This window comes from Rhinoraja longicauda, chromosome 11 (assembly GCF_053455715.1).
Source record: "Rhinoraja longicauda isolate Sanriku21f chromosome 11, sRhiLon1.1, whole genome shotgun sequence".
NCBI lineage: Eukaryota > Metazoa > Chordata > Chondrichthyes > Rajiformes > Arhynchobatidae > Rhinoraja > Rhinoraja longicauda.
The window spans coordinates 51,054,798-51,073,710 of NC_135963.1; the positions used below are offsets into that span (position 1 = coordinate 51,054,798).

The 18,913-nt window shown below is 41.2% G+C and overlaps 1 protein-coding gene across 1 annotated transcript in view; it reads right to left on the reverse strand.

Annotated features, from left to right (window-relative positions):
- Positions 1 to 18,913, reverse strand: part of slc30a7 (solute carrier family 30 member 7) — a 46,649-nt gene that overhangs the window by 21,521 nt on the left and 6,215 nt on the right. Inside the window, exons 3-6 of the mRNA XM_078407698.1 lie at positions 7,534 to 7,647; positions 4,779 to 4,866; positions 2,243 to 2,369; positions 627 to 779 (exon numbers count right to left, since the gene is read on the reverse strand). Of these exons, the coding sequence (XP_078263824.1) occupies positions 627 to 779; positions 2,243 to 2,369; positions 4,779 to 4,866; positions 7,534 to 7,647 (482 nt within the window). The remainder of the gene's footprint in view (positions 1 to 626; positions 780 to 2,242; positions 2,370 to 4,778; positions 4,867 to 7,533; positions 7,648 to 18,913) is intronic.

Below are 18,913 nucleotides of genomic sequence, written 5' to 3' on the forward strand. Positions count from 1 at the left end.
GGTTTCCCTCAGGTGTTCAGGTTTCCTCCTACATTCCCAAGATGTACTGAAATGTTAACTTGCTATTGTAAATTATCACAAGTATAGATGGGTGTCAGAAGAGTCATGGAATAGTTGATGGGTATATTAAAACATTTCAGGGAAATAACTGGTGGAATGGGGCTGACGGTGTGCTCTGAAAACAGATGTTGATGTTGATAGTTCTATGTCCGAAGCACAATATGAAAATATAATAGAATTGCTTACTGTGGAAGGATGGGAGCGGGCACAGAGAAAGCACGAAGACCTATTTATGTACGAAGCATAAAAATAAATTTAAAGAATGGAGCAGATAATTCTTCAGAGTGAATGGATGTCACTTCCAGGCTTCTTAGCTGTCATAGCTTGATGTCCACATTCAATATTATACTGGATACGCAGATAAACAAAAAAAGCTGAAGAGGCATTGGAACAGGATGATTCCATTATTTCTTCACGAAGAGTTGTATTAGATCTGTTCTTTGATAAGATTTCTGTATGACCAATGAATATTTCACTCAGTCAGAAATTAGGCAAATACATTGGTTTTCTATATTTAAGCCAAGGCAAGTTTAGATTCATGGAGTCTTGGGATAGGTGTAACTCACCGTGGCAATGTTCATCAGCATGGGAATGTCCGTGTCCATGGGAATGGTCAGATTGATGTTCATGATTGTGGCTCTGCCCGTGTCTACCATGACTATGTCCATGATTCAGCCCAGGAATTCCCCCATTGAAGAGCGAATGGCTATGGCCATGACCTAATACAACAAAAGTGATGGTTGTAAACAAAATGACGTACACCTTAGAATTAGATAAACAAGCTTACATACAAATGTACAAAGTCATAATTAACTGGCTAAGAACATTAAAATGTGAAGAGCATGCCATACAGCCGTTGGAACCTGAAGTGTTATTTAATAAGCCATGCCTGCTCATTGCTGTGTGTCTATAACCACCCAGTCTCAGATTGTCCAAAATTACCAAGACTCATTCTTAATCAATAGGTGAAGAAGTGCCTCACCCTCTGCTCAATAACCAACCCCTTATTGCAAAAGTGTGGGCCCGAATCAAGGAAAAGCAGCCTCGCAGAATAAGAAAATCTCTCCTCCTTCTGTGCTCCGGGGGAACATTAACCCATCCTATTCAAATCGCTCCTCAAAGAACCGTCCCCTCCACCAAAAGCCAATCCAGTGAACCTGCATTGCATTGCAGTTTCTACCATGAAATTTCACCTTTAAGTACAGATACTAAAACTATTCTGTGCTCCAGGTATGGTCTCACCAAACCCTTTATAACAATAACAAGATCTTCTCACTTTTGTACTGCAACCCCTTACCATGAAAGCCAACATATCTTTTGCCTAATTTTTTGATAAATCTGCACATTAAACTTCGTGCGTGGGGTACATTGGATTTAGATGTCTAATTAAAAGTATTACCATATAATACCTTTTTCTGGTCCAATAGAAAAAAACACTTAACATTCCCTGCAATTTATCCTTCAGGTAACATTTTAATATTAAACTAGAAATAAACAATTTTTAGAAGGAATTCCTTTATTCTGATGTAAAGTTACTTTGGGACACTCTCCAACTGTAACTTTGAATGATCAATTTCAGATTTAAATAGTCAAATCCATGGAACTTCAAATTACTAGTCAGTCCTATTTTTCTGCATTTAGCCCATATATCCCTCTAAACCTTTCCTTCCCATGTACCTGTCTAAATGCCTCCCTCACCATTTTCCCGTGCAGCTCATTCCCCATACGAGCCATGTGTTAAATGTTATATAGGAACTGAAATTAGAGGTGATGTTAACATTAGTGGTCCCAGTTCATTTGCAAAGAAATCAAGCAAAGAATGGCAGTGACCATGCAGGCATTACCAGTAATTTGCTAATTCTGTTCATTTTGTGAAGGGCAAGAATTTTATATATATAATCAAATACTAATGTCAATGAGGTCATACATAATGGTTACATGCACCAAATATTTTTTTCTTTGTATTACCTGTTGTAATACATTGTATAGTATGATTTGACCTGGATAGCACACAAAGCAATTTACTGCACCTTAGTAGCCATGACAACACAGTAATACCACAATAACAATAAAAGCAGTTTAGGGTGGAAAGTAGTTTCACTTTATAAAGACTTCCAATGATATTAGTCTTATTTCCCCTAACAACTTGCATAGTTGCAGATTTATAGAGTTGTTCCCTTACCACCATCATGTGAGTGTCCATGGCCACCATGTTTAAATACAAAAATGCCAACCAAATTCACCAGAAAGCCAAGCACAGATACAGACAGCAACCGTTCATGATGCACTTCAGGGGGTTCCAAAGCTCTCTGAAAAATAATTGGAAATTAAAAAGAACTAAAGCTTGAAGCACCTTACAGGTAGACGAATGATAAATGGGAAATGTCACATCCTAAAGTTCCTAGGAGCTCCTGATCTCCAACACACTGCTACATGGGACTTAACTCTGTATCATTAAACAGTAGCCAAATGTATAGAGTTTTTATTCATTCATTCATTATTCTCCCCAAAATGGAACAATCATTTGACAGACAAAGGATTAGTTGTCTTTTCCAGCAGTTATTGAGCATTTTCATTTCTTGCAATTTAAAAATAAACCAAATTTTTTAGTAAAATAATTCCGTAGCCATACTTATCACCTCTTTATATTATAAGGATCGGAAACTTACTGCTGGAATCATTTTATTTTACACTATGTTATTGCCAAGTCCACAAATGGAAGCCCCCAGATTAAATGTAAACAGAATACCAGCATAGAAAAACACAAGATCTCAAGCTACAGAAGAGATGATCAACTCTTTCCTTCAGTTAGGATTGCACATGCCTTCATGCCCATTTTGAAAGTGATATATATTAGAAACAAAGTCGATATTTACAATATGACTAAAAAGGTACAAATACACGATAAACTAATGAATGACTCACTGTGCGTCATGCATTGGAGAATAGGGAGGAGAACAAATAATCAAGGTCTACATTGTTAAATATAACAAACAACATTCCAACATTCATGGCAAAACAACATGCTGAAATAGCAAAAAGGGAATAGGTAGAAAATGAAGTAAATCTCTGGCTGCCAGCACGTTGAGGGAAAACATGTCACCACTGGTATGAATGGTCATGGGGAGCAACTGTAAGTGTAAACTGCAAATATAAGGCTGGAACTCCAAGGATACAATTATCCTGAAAGGTTGATAATTCTGGTCATCGTGAATTTTAAAAATGGATAATAAACAAAATAAAGCAGTAATGTTTTCTTCTGAAGGTGTTTTTGAAGTGACTTGAAGGAAGTCCTCAACATGACAACAAAAAATAAAAAATAAAAGGATGTGGACAAGATGCAAACTAAAAATAAAACACTGACTCACAAATTAAAAATTAGTTTGCAGGTGTAAGCATGGTAGCAGCCTGTTCCAGCATTCTTTAATCATACCTTTGCATCCTAACTCCATCTATCCATCTTGATTCAACCATCGTTGCCTAACAAGAAAATCTTACTTTGAAATGTTCAGACAAGTTCCTGCTGTATATTTGTGGCAGTGAAAAGATAACATACAAAAATGGAAAAACTCAAATTTAACCATTGATGAGTGTTCAGCTGGTTACAAATCAACTAAGATGGTTCGAGTAGAATTACCTCAATTATCTCCAGTATTTTTGGGGTGAGGAGAAGATGAAGCTGAGGTTTGTGCTCGATTACTATTCATGTCAATATACTGGTTGTATGATTGGGTCTGACTATGACAACTCCATTGATCAAGTAGCTCATCCACAGTAATTATCACTGGTAATAAATATAAAATAGTGGGATATGATAAGAAGCAAAGGAAAAAAGGGAGATCACTTTGGGAAATAAAGGCAAAAGGCTCAAGGCAAAACAATTTGGCCAGTGGCAACTATTGAATTATGCTGTTATAAAGGCCTTTGACATTCTACTATGCACAATCCATATGATAATGAACACAATATAATTGACCCATTCTCTCTGAACTCCTACCATCAAAGGAGGGTCTTGAAAAGAGCATTGTGCTGAGGCGGTGGAGTTGCAGAAAATATTGGTGACAGAAGGCCGGGACAAGAAGGTGAGGAATAGAGGACAGGAAGGTGCAAGCACAAACAATGGTGAATTGTAAGACATCTACTTATTAGAGGACGGTGGATAACTCAGACTCTCTACAAAGTGGCGGAGATAAGGTGCAGCTCTTCAAATGATGCAGAGGCTGGTTTCAACTCTCATGTGAAGACCTGCCTCAGTATTCCAGCGGTGTTCTTATGCTTAACAGTATTTTATGCCATTGCACATACCCAGCAGCGTACATAATCTAGCGAGTCACTTGAACAGAAACGTTGATAATAACTACAGCCTGCAGTTTTCTGCACTGACCTGAAAATCAACCTCAAGTCCAAAAATGTGGGTATACCCTATATAATCAAATCTGAACATTTATAGCACCCCCCCCCCCCCAAAAAATGCACCCTGCCTTTAAGTGGTAACACTGACATTTCACTTTTATTTCTTGAATCTAGGAAAACAGAAAAACAAATAAAATAGTTGCAAATAAAAAATGTAGTCTGCAACTTAAACCAAAAAGACATTCAGAAACTTTCTCCAATTACAGTGCAACTTTAACTATCAACGATCTCATCCAAGGCCCAAAAGGATCAACGAGGAGCAGAATACAGCAGCTCACATAGAACCACATTTTTCATGAACCAACCTCTATTCCTTCGGAAAAAATGAAGAAGGCTGTGAAGATCAGAAACAATCCATTCACAAATCCAGCTAGAACCTCTGCTCGGACATATCTGCCAAAGGAAACAAAACACACAGAGAAATAACTCCTTGCATCTCGACCAGGAGCATGAACTATCACATTTTGTCCTGCAAAAATGGGTATAGACGATTGCTCCATATAACAGCACAGTTGAGACAAACTAGTGCTAGCCTGGGAATTCCTCATGGTAACTCCCCATACAGTTTATATTTAACTTTCATTGTCATGTTCATCGTAGTTGTGTTTTTGTAGTTGACTTTGAGCTTTCATTTCTTCGTCAGTAATTTCTTCCTCAAAGTTTAACCATTTCATATCCTAAATCTGAATACATCTCAATAACAGTGAATATAAATAATGGCACCACAATATAACCCAAGCAAAGTTAAGATGCAATAAATTGCAAAGAATCTATGGGTCGAAGGGCCAAATGGCCTCCTCCTACACCTATTTTCTAATGTCTCACAAGTTATCAGATTTCAGCTGAATGGATTCTCAAAAAGGAGCTATTGTCAATATAGTTAAGACAGCTGCAATCCTGGACAAGCATCTAAGAACTCTAGAACATTACAGCAGCAATCACTCATCCCATTGAGCTGGCTGAAACATTGTTAGGATTAGGCGAGTCCACTTCCAACTTAATTTTCCTGCAATATCCCTAGATTTTCTTCATGTACAAAAATCATTAACATTGGCGTTGAATGGACTCAACAATTCAGTGTCCAAAGCCTTAAAAAGGAGAGAATTCCTATGTTTAAAGTGAAATCATGTTTCCATTGTTCAGTTTAAATGACTATCCCTTTTGCTGAGAAACTAAGGAAAATTTGTTCAGGAGAAACATCCACCAAGCATCTACTGTTAGTGTAAGAAAATAACTACAGCTGCTGGTACAAATCGAAGGTATTTATTTCACAAAATGCTGGAGTAACTCTGCAGGTCAGGCAGCATCTCAGGAGAGAAGGAATGGGTGATGCTTCTGAGAGAAGGAATGGGTGACTGTTAGGTCTGTTAAAAACTGTAGGTGTTTGAATGAGATTAGCCACCATCCCTCAAAAAGCAAGAGAGTATAGGCTTAATCTATTGGTTCTCTACCCTATGCCTTCTCTCCAGAGATGCTGTCTGACCCACCAAATTATTTCAGCTTTTATGTCTATGTTCGGTTCTCTACCCGGGATGATTTCTTTATTCCCAGATGTCAGTCTTGCGCACAAATGATGCACTTTAAGTGCAACTATCTTGGGCAAGATATAATAGACAATAGCCATAACATTTTACTTGAATGTGGCAGCTCCTTGATATTTAAGACAAATTTTCATCACGATAAGCAGTCCTAATTGCTTGTTATATCCACACACTAACTTTCTGAAATTCATGTATAAAGCCACCATGGCCTTTCTAGATTTCTGTATTGTCTCTCCTGCTATCTGGGTAACATCACATTTTTCCACATCATATTCCATCTGTGTTGTACTTGCGTACTTACTTAATGCATCAAACTCCCTTTCTGTCCTTTTTATACTGTCTCAAGCAAATCCCTACATCTTGTTCATGAATATGGACTGTAAGCATGTATAAAGCCACCATGGCCTTTCTAGATTTCTGTATTGTTTCTCATCATATCAAAAGTTGATATTTGAGGTGAACACTAATTTTAGTGTTGCCAACTAATGGCCAACTTGAGAAGAACCCGTTTGTTTTGTTTTGTGTCCATTAACCAAGGGGCAGCACAGTGGCAGAGTTGCTGCCTTACAGCGGCAGAGACCCGGGTTCGACCCTGACTACAGGTGCCGTCTGTATGGAATTTGTACGTTCTCTCCTGTGACCACATGTGTGTTTTCTCCAGTTTCCTCCCACTCCAAAGATGTAGATGATTGTAGGTTAATTGACTTTGGTAAAAAAATTGTAAATTGACGGTAGTGTGTAAGACAGTGCTAATGTACAGGGTGATCGCTGATCGGCGCAGACTCAGTGTGTCAAAGGGCTTGTTTCTGTGCTATCTCTCTAATGTCTAAACCAGTTCCCCATCTCATGAGCACAATAACAATAGAGTCCTACTTTAAGTCCTTTTGAAAATTAAGATCAGAGTTACATACATCATTTAGACGCTTTGGAGTGGAGAAAACGTTCAAGATTAAATATGTCAGACCACTGTTGGCTTAATGACATTGAGCGACAAAAGAGCTCCATCAGTTTAATATGAAATAGAGGGTGGGAAATATGAAATAGAGGGTGGGGAAGTTGGGATATATGTAGAGCAATATGATATAAGAAAATAACTGCAGATGCTGGTACAAATCGATTTATTCACAAAATGCTGGAGTAACTCAGCAGGTCAGGCAGCATCTCGGGAGAGAAGGAATGGGTAACGTTTCTGAAGAAGGGTCTCGACCCGAAACGTTACTCATTCCTTCTCTCCCGAGATGCTGCCTGACCTGCTGAGTTACTCCAACATTTTGTGAATAGAGCAATATGATATCAATTCAGCCTAGTGATACTGGTCAGAAATAAACACCAAGTATATCCATAGGGTTTCCGGTTTGAGAGAATCAACTCAAACTCTTGTCTAGACTGGTTATGCTGCTAATGCAAAAAACATCCAACGATCTAGCCATCTCAAATGGATATAAAAAAAGGATATACTGCTGAATAATAGTTATATACTTCTATGTAATCAAACGTCACGAAGAACTCAATTTCTTACCCGTAGGAAAACTTGTCATTTGGTCTCCATCTGGAAATCACGGATGCCGCCAGTCCAGCCAGGAGAGCAGTGCAGTCAAAGAACATATGAAATGAGTCAGAAATGAGACCTAAACTAAAGCACAACACACAAGTTACATTTGCAACAGAGCTGCCGAAATTGAAACATAAAATTAAATATTTTCTATTTTGTGCAAGTATAATTTTCACACAGTTATAGCCTCTCTCTTCATAGCCAAGTCTGGAGTCCGAACGTGTAGGAAGGAACTGCAGATGCTGGTTGAAACGGAAGATAGACACAAAACACTTAGTAACTCAGTGGGTCAGACAGCATCTCTGGAGAAAAGGGAATAGGTGATGTTTCGGGTCTGAAGGAGGGTCTTGACCCGAAACGTCACCTCTTCCTTTTCTCCAGAGATTTTCTCTCTCGAGTTCCTCCAGCTTTTTGTGTCTATCTGGAGTCCGAATGGCAGGAGTGAAGGTGCTGACTTATCGCTTTTCCAAAGCAATATCGTTACTGGTAGGTTACTAACACATACAGCACTGGAGACAGAATTAGACCCTTTGGGTCCATGCTGACTCCCAAGAGAAAATCCCATCACTTCCATACCACCTCTCTTGGTTTCCCTGTAATACTGCAATTTATTCTTTCTCACACACTGATCAACATCCTATAATTAATTTGCCATTTACTTAGGGATCATTTTCAGCAGCCAATTAAATTTATCAGCTGTGGAAAATTGGAGCACACAGCAGAAACCTCCTGTCATAAAGAGAGCTGTCAAACTACTCTGCAAATGCCACCAAAGTCAGGAATGAATCCAAGACCCTGGAGTTGTGAGGCAGCAGCACCAACCATCACGCAACAAGCAACTTTGAAATACAGCAAAGAGTTTCAACTGAGTTTACAGATAATGCAGAAACCTAGGCTGAAAACACGATGCTATTGCAAAGCGGCACGGTGGCGCAGCAGTAGAGTTGCTGCCTTACAGCGAATGCAGCGCCGGAGATTCAGGTTCGATCCTGACTACGGGCGCCATCTGTACGGAGTTTGTACGTTCTCCCCGTGACCTGCGTGGGTTTTCTCCGAGATCTTCAGTTTCCTCCCACACTCCAAAGACGTACAGGTATGTAGGTTAATTGACTGGGCAAATGTAAAAAATTGTCCCTAGTGTGTAGTGTTAATGTGCGGGAATCGCTGGGCGGCGCGGAACCGGTGGGCCGAAGGGCCTGTTTCCGCGCTGTATCTCTAAATCTAAAAAGAAAAGACTGGTTGGTGAATAAAGTTTAGTTTAGTTTAGTTTAGAGATGCAGTGTGGAAACAGGCCCACCGAGTCCGCACCGACCAGCGATCCCCGCACATTGACACTATCCTACACATACTAGGGACAATTTACATTTACACCAAGCCAATTAACCTGCAAACCTGTACGTATTTGGAGTGTGGGAGGAAACTGAAGATCTCGGAGAAAACCCATGCAGGTCATGGGGAGAACGTAAAAAATCCATACAGACAGCACCAGTAGTCGGAATCGAACCCGGGTCTCCAGCGCTGCAATCGCTGTAAGGCAGCAACTCTACCGCTGCACCACCATGGCCGCCCGAATGGTGGCGCAGCGGTACAGTTTTTATATTTTGGTTAAATAGAACAATGGCTTAAAGGTCCAGAAAACTATACTGCACCATATTAAATTTACATCTCAGATCTCCCTGGACAGAGAGAGAATCTGGAAGAATTCCTAGACAGATGTTCAGAACAGTGTCTCACTCCAGTGGAAAGCAGATTTGGGAAGGGTTGATTCTTAGAGAGCAAGATGCCAGTGATTTATGAGGTCAAGAGAAATGTCCCACAAAACTGGTTCTGGTCAATAGAAATTGTATGTAGAATTTATGTTTTTAATTGTTTGCCTAAGTCTATGTGCCTGTGATGCTGCAAGCAAGATTTTTGCTGCACCGGTACCTCACCATATCTATGTACATGATAATAAACTCAACTCGACAATTTGAAGTATACTATACCAAGTGGACTCGTTGGACCCAAACCTTTCCTGCATTGATCAGCACCCTCTCCTCCCCCTCCTCCCCTCCCCTCTCCTCCCCCCCACTCCTCCCCTCCACCTCCCCCCTTCCCCAACTCCATCCCCCTCAAACCCTCCCCTTATCCTCCCTCCCCCCCCCTCGCTCCCTCCCTCCCCCTCCCTCCCTAGGAGATAGATTTAAACTTTAAAATGTGAATAACTTAAAAAATATAACATCGATTTCACTTAAACTTCTTCCATTAGCACCAAAGGGACGACCGTGAGTAAGGTGGGCCTAAAATTGTCGCGCTATCGTGTACCGTTTCGGCTGTAGTTCAAGAACAAACATACAAACAAACAAGAATTTTAGTATGTAGATGTGATGGACATAGTGCCACACTATTAGATATCTCACAACAGCTAATAGAGAAAACTGGAAAGTGAGGATGTAACTCCAGTTGTCACAATTCATTTGGGAACAAAATGTCAGAGAAGGTTATGATGAAGTAGTTCTCTCATTATGCAATAGTTGCGTTGCTTAGAAACTTTATAGCAGGTCCACTTCTGTCAATTGTGTCAATGGGCAAAAGCTAGGGAGTTTCAGATCATAATTACAGTTTTTACCCCTGCAGGGGTAAAAATAAATATATTTTCAATGGCAGTAAGTTTATTTTTGGTATTGCAAGCAAAAAATAGTGAAGTTTATATATTTTATTGTTTAATAGAGTATCATTGCACAAGCAATAAAAGCAGGTTGCTTGTCCATTTCAATAGCCACCCATGGTGAAACTGACTGATTGTGTTAGACAATAGACAATAGGTGCAGGAGTAGGCCATTCAGCCCTTCGAGCCAGCACCGCCATTCACCGTGATCATGGCTGATCCTGCACAATCAGTACCCCGTTCCTGCCTTCCCCCCATATCCCCTGACTCTACTATCATTAAGAGCTCTATCTAACTCTCTCTTGAAAGCATCCAGAGAATTGGCATCCACTGCCTTTTGAGGCAGAGAATTCCACAGCTTCACAACTCTCTGAGTGAAACCATTCTTCCTCATCTCCGTTCTATTCTTAAACTGTGGCCCCTTGTTCTGGACTCTCCCAACATCGGGAACATGTTTCCTGCCTCTACCGTGTCCCATCTCTTAATAATCTTATACGTTTCAATAAGATCCCCTCTCATCCTTCTAAATTCCAGAGTATACAAGCCCAGTCGCTCCAGTCTTGCAACGTACGACAGTCCCGTCATTCCGGGAATTAACCTCGTGAACCTAACCTCAAAAGCAAGAATGTCCTTCCTCAAGTTTGGAGACCAAAACTGCACACAGTACTCCAGGTGTGGTCTCACTAGGGCCCTGTACAACTTTGCTCCTATACTCAACTGCCTTGTTATGAAGGCCAACATTCCATTGGCTTTCTTCACTGCCTGCTGTACCTGCATGCTTCCTTTCAGTGACTGATGCACTAAGACACCCAGATCCTGTTGTACTTCCCCTTTTCCTAACTTGACACCATTCAGATAATAATCTGCCTTCCTGTTCTTACCACCAAAGTGGATAACCTCACATTTATCCACATCAAACTGCATCTGCCATGCATCCGCCCACTCACACAACCAGTCCAAGTCACCCTGCAACCTCATAGCATCTTCCTCACCGTTCACACTGCCACCCAGCTTTGTGTCATCTGCAAATTTGCTAATGTTACTTTTAATCCCTTCATCCAAGTCATTAATGTATATTGTAAATAGCTGCGGTCCCAGCACCGAGCCTTGCGGTACCCCACTGGTCACTGCCTGCCATTCTGAAAGGGAGCCATTTATCCCCCCTCTTTGCTTTCTGTCTGCCAACCAATTTTCTATCCATGTCAGTACTCTACCCCCAATACCATGTGCTCTAATTTTGCCCACTAATCTCCTATGTGGGACCTTGTTAAAGGCTTTCTGAAAGTCAAGGTACACTACATCCCCTGTTCATTTTCCTAGTTACATCCTCAAAAAATTCCAGAATATTAGTCAAGCATGATTTCCCCTTTGTAAATCCATGCAGACTCGGAACGATCCTGTTACTACTACCCAAATGCTCCGCAATTTCGTCTTTTATAATTGACTCCAGCATCTTCCCCACCACCGATGTCAGGCTAACTGGTCTATAATTTCCTGTTTTCTCCCTCCCTCCTTTCTTAAAAAGTGGGATAACATTTGCTATCCTCCAATCCACAGGAACTGATCCTGAATCTATAGAACATTGGAAAATGATCACCAATGCGTACACGATTTCTGGAGCCACCTCCTTAAGTACCCTGGGATGCAGACCATCAGGCCCTGGGGATTTATCAGCCTTCAGTCCCATCAGTCTACCCAACACCATTTCCTGCCTAATGTGAATTTTCTTCAGTTCCTCCGTCACCCTAGGATCTCTGGCCAATAGAACATCTGGGAGATTGTTTGTATCCTCCTTAGTGAAGAAAGATCCAAAGTACCGGTACAACTCGTCTGCCATTTCCTTGTTCCCCATAATAAATTCACCTGCTTCTGTCGTCTAGGGTCGACTGGGGTCCAGTACCAACCTGATTTTCCCAGTCTACCTGCATGTTGAAATCTCCCATAACCACCGTAGCATTACATTTGCGACATGCCAATTTTAACTCTTGGTTCAACTTGCACCCTATGTCCAGGCTACTGTTTGGGGGCCTGTAAATAACTCCCATTAGGGTCTTTTTACCCTTACAATTCCTCAGGTCTATCCATACTGATTCTACATCCCCCTGATTCTATGTCATCCCTTGCAAGGGACTGAATATCATTCCTTACCAACAGAGCGACCCCACCCCTTCTGCCCACCTGTTTGTCTTTTCGATAGGTCGTATACCCCTGAATATTCAGCTCCCCACCTCAGTTCCCCCCCCCCCCCCCCCCCCAGGAGAAATAGGTTCTAGAGGCAACCATGCATGTGGAGGCACCACAGGTCCTAGAAATTAGTGAGATATGGTTACTAAAAAATCAGAACTGGGAACTGAATGTTATATGGCACAACATTTAGAAAGGATAGAGAAAAAAAGGGGGAGATAGAGTAGCAGCACTGATAAAATAATGGCAGGAGTTTAAAAAAAAAAAGCAATGCTGATGAAAGAAAGATCAAAATAGAATCTATGTGGAGATAAAAAGATAAAGGATCAATCATGCCAATAGGTGTAGACCACACACTGCTTAGTGGGAGAGATGAGGAAGAAATATGCAGATGCATAGGGGGAGGGAAGTTTAAAAACAATATTAATGATGGAAGATTTCTGAGACCCAAAATTAAGTAGATAGCATGGGGATGAGGGAAAATATTATTATTAACATTATGATTGTTCAATATGGACATAGGACTCTTCCAACCTATTTGTTTAATTGCTTTAGAACATGCAAGAGGATTTGTTTTTGGATCTATTTGTGGGGAATAAACCACATTCACCAAGTAGAAATATGGAAAGATCTAAAAAACAATGGTTATGTTTTAAGATGACAGAAGTATACATGAGCCACATGTGGAAAATCATATCTGGAAAAAAAATTTTGATTTTGATGGGATTAGAATATAACTAGGGAAAATAAAGTGGGTAACAATGCTGGCAAACATCAATATAGAACAATGAGAAACATTTAAAAAGAATATGCCAAGTGCAGGAAAATATTCTGTCAAAAGGCAAGAACAAACTGTACGCTCAAGTCTCTTTGGACCCATGAATTAAAATGCTAAATTGGGGTAAGGTCAACTTTGAAGGACTCGTTCAAGTTGACTGGAGCAGGTTGTTTGAGGGGAAAAGAACATCAGGAAAGTGGGACGTTTTTAAAAGTGTGCTGACAAGTACTCAGGACATGCACGTCCCTGTTAGAGTGAAGGGCAAGACAGGTAAACGCAAGGAAGCATGGATGACCATCGCAATTGAGGCATTGTTCAAGAATACGAAGGACGCATGGGATAGGTACAGGCAGCTGGGATCAAGTGTACCCCTGGAGGTGTTTAAAACTAAGGAGCAAGCTAAAAAAGGAAATCAGAAGGGCAAAGAGGGGCCAGGAGATAGCTCTGGCAGATAGCATTAAGGACAGTTCCAAGAGATTTTATAAATACATAAAGGGAAAAAGGGCAGCTCGAGCGTCGGACCCCTCAAGGATCAAAGTGGCTAACTCTGTGTGGAGCCACAGGAGAAGGGCAAAGTTCTTTCTCCTCTTTTTTTCTCCTGTTTTTACTGAGGAGAAAGACAGCAGGACAGGGGAACTTGGGGCAGTCAATGGAAGTGTCTTGAGAGCAGTCAGTATTACGGTTGAAGAGGTGCTGAAGGTACTATCGCGCATGAAGGTAGACAAAACTTCCGGGCCTAATCAGATATATCTGAGGACAGTGTGGGAAACTAGAGAGGAAATTATGGAAGTCTTGGTTGAAATTTACAGGCCGTCATTAAAAATACAGGAGAGATGCCGGAAACTGGAAGATGGCAAATGCTGTGCCTGTATTCAAGAAGGGCTGCAGGGAAAAGGCTGGGAATTATAGGCTAGTGAGCTTAACATCTGTAGTTAGAAAGTTACTAGAATATTCTGAGGGATAGGATATATTTGCATTTAGATGGAGAAGGCCACATTTGGAGTATTATGTTCAGTTCTGGGCACCATGTTATGGGAAAGATGTTGTCAAGCTGAAATGGGTGCAGAGAAGATTTATGAGGATGTTGCCAGGACTAGAGCATCTGAGCTGATTTCCTCCCACTTGGAGAAGAATGGGCTAATTGGGGATAGCAGGTGTGGCTTCATATATGGCAGGTGGCGTCTTACTAACTTGACTGAGGATTTTGAGAAAATTATGAAGAAAATTGAAGAAGGTAGGGCGGTGGATGTTAGTAAGGATTTTAGTAAGGCTTTTAATAAGGTCGCTCATGCTAGGCTGATCCAGAAGATTAGGATGCAAGGGATTTATGGTACAGAGATGGCCTATTCAAAGAAAGAGGGTTCAGGTGGGAGGAAGATATTCTCGCTGGAGGTCTGTGACTCGTGGAGTTCTTTTTGTGATCTATGCTGGGACCTCTGCTGTTTGTGATATATAAATGACGGACGTAAATGTAGATGCCTTGGTTAGTAAGTTTGCTGACACCACCAAAATTGTACAGTTGCAGTGAGGAAGGCTGTCAGAAGATACAGTGTGATATAGATCAGCTGCAGAAATGGGCGGAGAAATGGCAGATGGAAATTTATCCAAGCAAGTGCAAGGTGATGCACTTTGGAAGGTTGAATGTAAAAGGGAAGTATACAGTTAATAGCAAGACTCTTAATAACATTGATATGCAGAGGGATCGTGGAATCCAAGTTCATAAGATGCTGAAGGTGGCTGCACATGTAGACAGGGTGGTGAACCTGTAGCACATGTAGACAGAAGTATGGTATGCTTGCCTTCTTGCTAAGGGCATGGAGTACAAGAGTCAGGAAGTCATGGTGCAGCTCTATGAGGCTTTGATTTGGCGGCATTTGGAGTATTGCTGGCTGTTCTGATCGCCCCATAGCAGGAAGGATTTTTGTGGGTTTTGGAAAGGGTGCAGAGGGGGTTTACCAGAATGCTGCCTGGATTAGAGGGTTTCAGCAACAGGGAGAGTTTGGGTAGACTTGGATTGTTTTCTCTGGAACATTGGAGGTTGAAGGGAGACTTGATAGAAGTATATAAATATACTATACTTAATACCGGGACAAACTTGAGTCCCAATATAATCATTCGGACACCCGCAGACTGTGGCAAGCCCTGAATACTATAACTGGCTGCCATCTCCCTGACCCTGCACTCATCCCTGGAACACCTGAAGAAGGACATCTATGTCAGACTCTTATTCATAGACTACAGCTCTGCTTTCTATACCATTATGCCATTCGAGCTCATCTCCAAACTCGGGGAACTTGGAGTCCGCACTCCCCTCTGCAAGTGGTTCCTTGACTTCCCAACCAATAGACCACAATCAGTAAAGATCGGTGAGAAATCATCCTCTACAATAATCCTCAACACTGGTGCCCCACAAGGATGCGTTCTCAGACCCTTTCTATACTCCTTATACACTCACGACTGTGCATCCAAATACCAATCCAATTCAATTTACAAATTTGCAGGCGACACCTCCACAGTTATCTGGATATCAAATAAGGACGAGATGCAGGAAGGAGATTGAGAACCATGTAACCTGGTGCCAAGACAACAACCTTCCCCTGAATGTCAGCAAGACTAAGGAGATTGTAATTTACTTCAGGAAGAGAAGCTGTTCATTGTACACACACCGTCTGTACATTGAGAGCATGAAATTAGAGATGGTTGAAAGCCTAAAGTTCTTAGAAATATATATTACCAGCAATTTGTTCCGGACCAGCCACATCGAAGCAATGGCCACAAAAGCACACTAAAGTCTCTACTTCCTTAGAAGGCTTAGGAGGTTCAACATGTCCCCAACAACCCTCATCAACTTCTGCAGATGTGCGTAGAAACCATTTTATGGAGATGCATCACAGCATGGTTTGAGGGCAGCTCCATCCAAGACTGCATAAAATTGTAAAGAGTTGTGGACGCAGTCCAGACCAGCATGCAAACCAACCTTCCCTCACTGACTCCACGCTGCCTCGACAAGGCCACCAGCGTAATCAAGGGCCAGTCTTACCCCACTTCTCCCCTCTCCTTTCAGGCAAGAGATATAGAAGTTTGAAAACCCATACCTCCAGATTCAGGAACAGTTTCTTCCCAGCTGTTATCAAGCAGCTGAACTGTCCTCTCACCAGCTAGAGAGCAATCCTGACCTTCCAACTACCTCATTTGAGATCTTTGAACTATCTTTAATCAGACCTTATCTTGCACTAAATGTATAAGAAGATAACTGCAGATGTTGGTACAAATCGAAGGTTTTTATTCACAAAATGCTGGAGTAACTCAGCAGGTCAGGCAGCATCTCGGGAGAGAAGGAATAGGTGACGTTTCGGGTCAAGACCTTCTTCAGACTGAACGGTCAAGATGTGGTCGTAGAGTAGGAGGGCAGGAGAAATCACAGAGGGGGAGCAGTGAGAGAGCATGTTGCTAAACTCTCGTCGAAGAGAGGAGGAGAACTTCTTCAAAGTGGACATACCTTGAGGATAAATCGCAGTGGAGCAACAAGTAGTATAAGAACCAGTCTTTGTGCACTAAATGTTATGTTTACAAAAAGGAAAATAACAATGTGCAAAATATATTGTTACAGATACAGAGAAGTGCAGATAAAGAAGTGTGAACCTAGTAACTAACCTAGGTTTACTAGGTTAATTCCCGGAATGGCGGGACTGTCATATGTTGAAAGACTGGAGCGACTAGGCTTGTATACACTGGAATTTAGATGGATGAGAGGGGATCTTATCGAAACATACAAGATCTCTAAATGCATCCAAGAGAGAGCTAGATAGAGCTCTTAAGGATAGCGGAGTCAGGGGGTATGGGGAGAAGGCAGGAACGGGGTACTGATTGAGAATGATCAGCCATGATCACATTGAATGGTGGTACTGGCTTGAAGGGCCGAATGGCCTACTCCTGCACCTATTGTCTATTGTGAATGCTGCAATGAGGTAGGCTGCAAGATCGGGCATACATCCTTTCCATACGAGATGTCTATTGCAGTTTAATAAGGGTACAATGCAGATTCAATAAAATGCTATTTCTCTCAGCAAATTAGCAAAGTTTGGAAAACAGATTTCTTCTGTAAATGGACCTGGGATTAGGGACAATCCTCTCTGCCTGCATTAAATATTAAATATTTGTCAAAAGGATTAATTAATTCCCATTGCCATCTCCATCAGTAACCCATTTGTAATTTAACACATCCTTATCTTAAATTTCCCATACAGATGCTCCTCGACGTACGATGCTTCGGCTTACGATATTTTGACTTTACGACCTTGCAGCGAACACAGGGCCGGAGACCCGGGTTCGATCCCGACTATGGGTGCTGTCTGTACGGAGTTTGTACGTTCTCCCCGTGACCTGCGTGGGTTTTCACTCCGAGATCTTCGGTTTCCTCCCATATACAGGTATGTAGGTTAATTGGCTTGGTGTATGTGTAAATTGTCCCTAGTGGGTATAGGATAGTGTTGATGTGCGGGGATCACTGGTCGGTGAGACCCGGTGGGCCGTAGGGCCTGTTTCTGCACTGTATCTCTCAACACAACTAAATGGCAGCCAACCGCAGCTTCCAGTCAGCCACGCGATCAGGTGTATTAAATGCATTTTCGACTTACGATATTTTCGATTTACGATGGGTTTATCGGAACGTAACTCCAATGTAAGTCGAGGAGCACCTGTATTTGCAACCGTGACTACAGTTCAAAGGCATTTCATTCTTTAATACCAGGTATTTTAGGATGTTCAAAGACCATGAAAAATCTTTCTTTGTAAAGAAGAACGATCTTAATTAATATCAGGTATCATTTCTTCTGTTACTCACACTTTCAGCTCAGAGGAGTGTAGGCTTAAACTCAACAGTACAAAACTGAACAAGCATGTCATACTCAAATATTAAACAAGCACCATAATCACTCCCAGCTATGTAAATAGCTAAAGGCATTACAGTATTTGAAAGAACAATGACATTCACCACAGGTGCCCTCTTACATTTTTCTTCAACCAATAACCGGATTAATGTCTCAACTGTTCCATGGTTCAATTGTTCAAAGGTCCTTTATTGTCACACATACACAGCACAGTGAAATTATTTTGCACAAACCACAAATGCACAGTCGCCATATTTCTTGGGATCCCGTGATGAATGCAAATTGCCTCCAACAATTTAACATTACAACAATAATTCCACTGCAGAAGTATTTTATTGGTTGTAAAATACTTATAAAGTACTTGTAGGTCAGAAAGGGCACCAGATAATTGCATATTTCCAATTTTCACAAAGTATGTTTATCAAAACTGATTTCATGAAACTTTCAATGGACCTCTAACTATTTGTTTTTCACTTTACATGAACTGGGCATCAGTGCAAACACATGCATTTACTGCTCATCACTAATTGCCCATGAAAAAGTGATGGAGGGACACATTCTGGACCCCAAGAAAAGGAGTTTGTGGAATGCCACCGAGATGGATTCTTACAGCAGCATAGCAAAGATGAGCGGGGAAGCCAGAGGATTGGGCAACTTTTAAAGATCAACAGAAGGTAACTAAAAAGGCAATACGGGGAGAAAAGATGAAATTCGAAGGTAAGCTAGCCAAGAATATAAAGGAGGATAGTAAAAGCTTCTTTAGGTATGTGAAGAGGAAAAAAAATATTAAGACAAATGTGGGTCCTTTGAAGACAGAAACAGGTGAATTTATTATGGGGAACAAGGAAA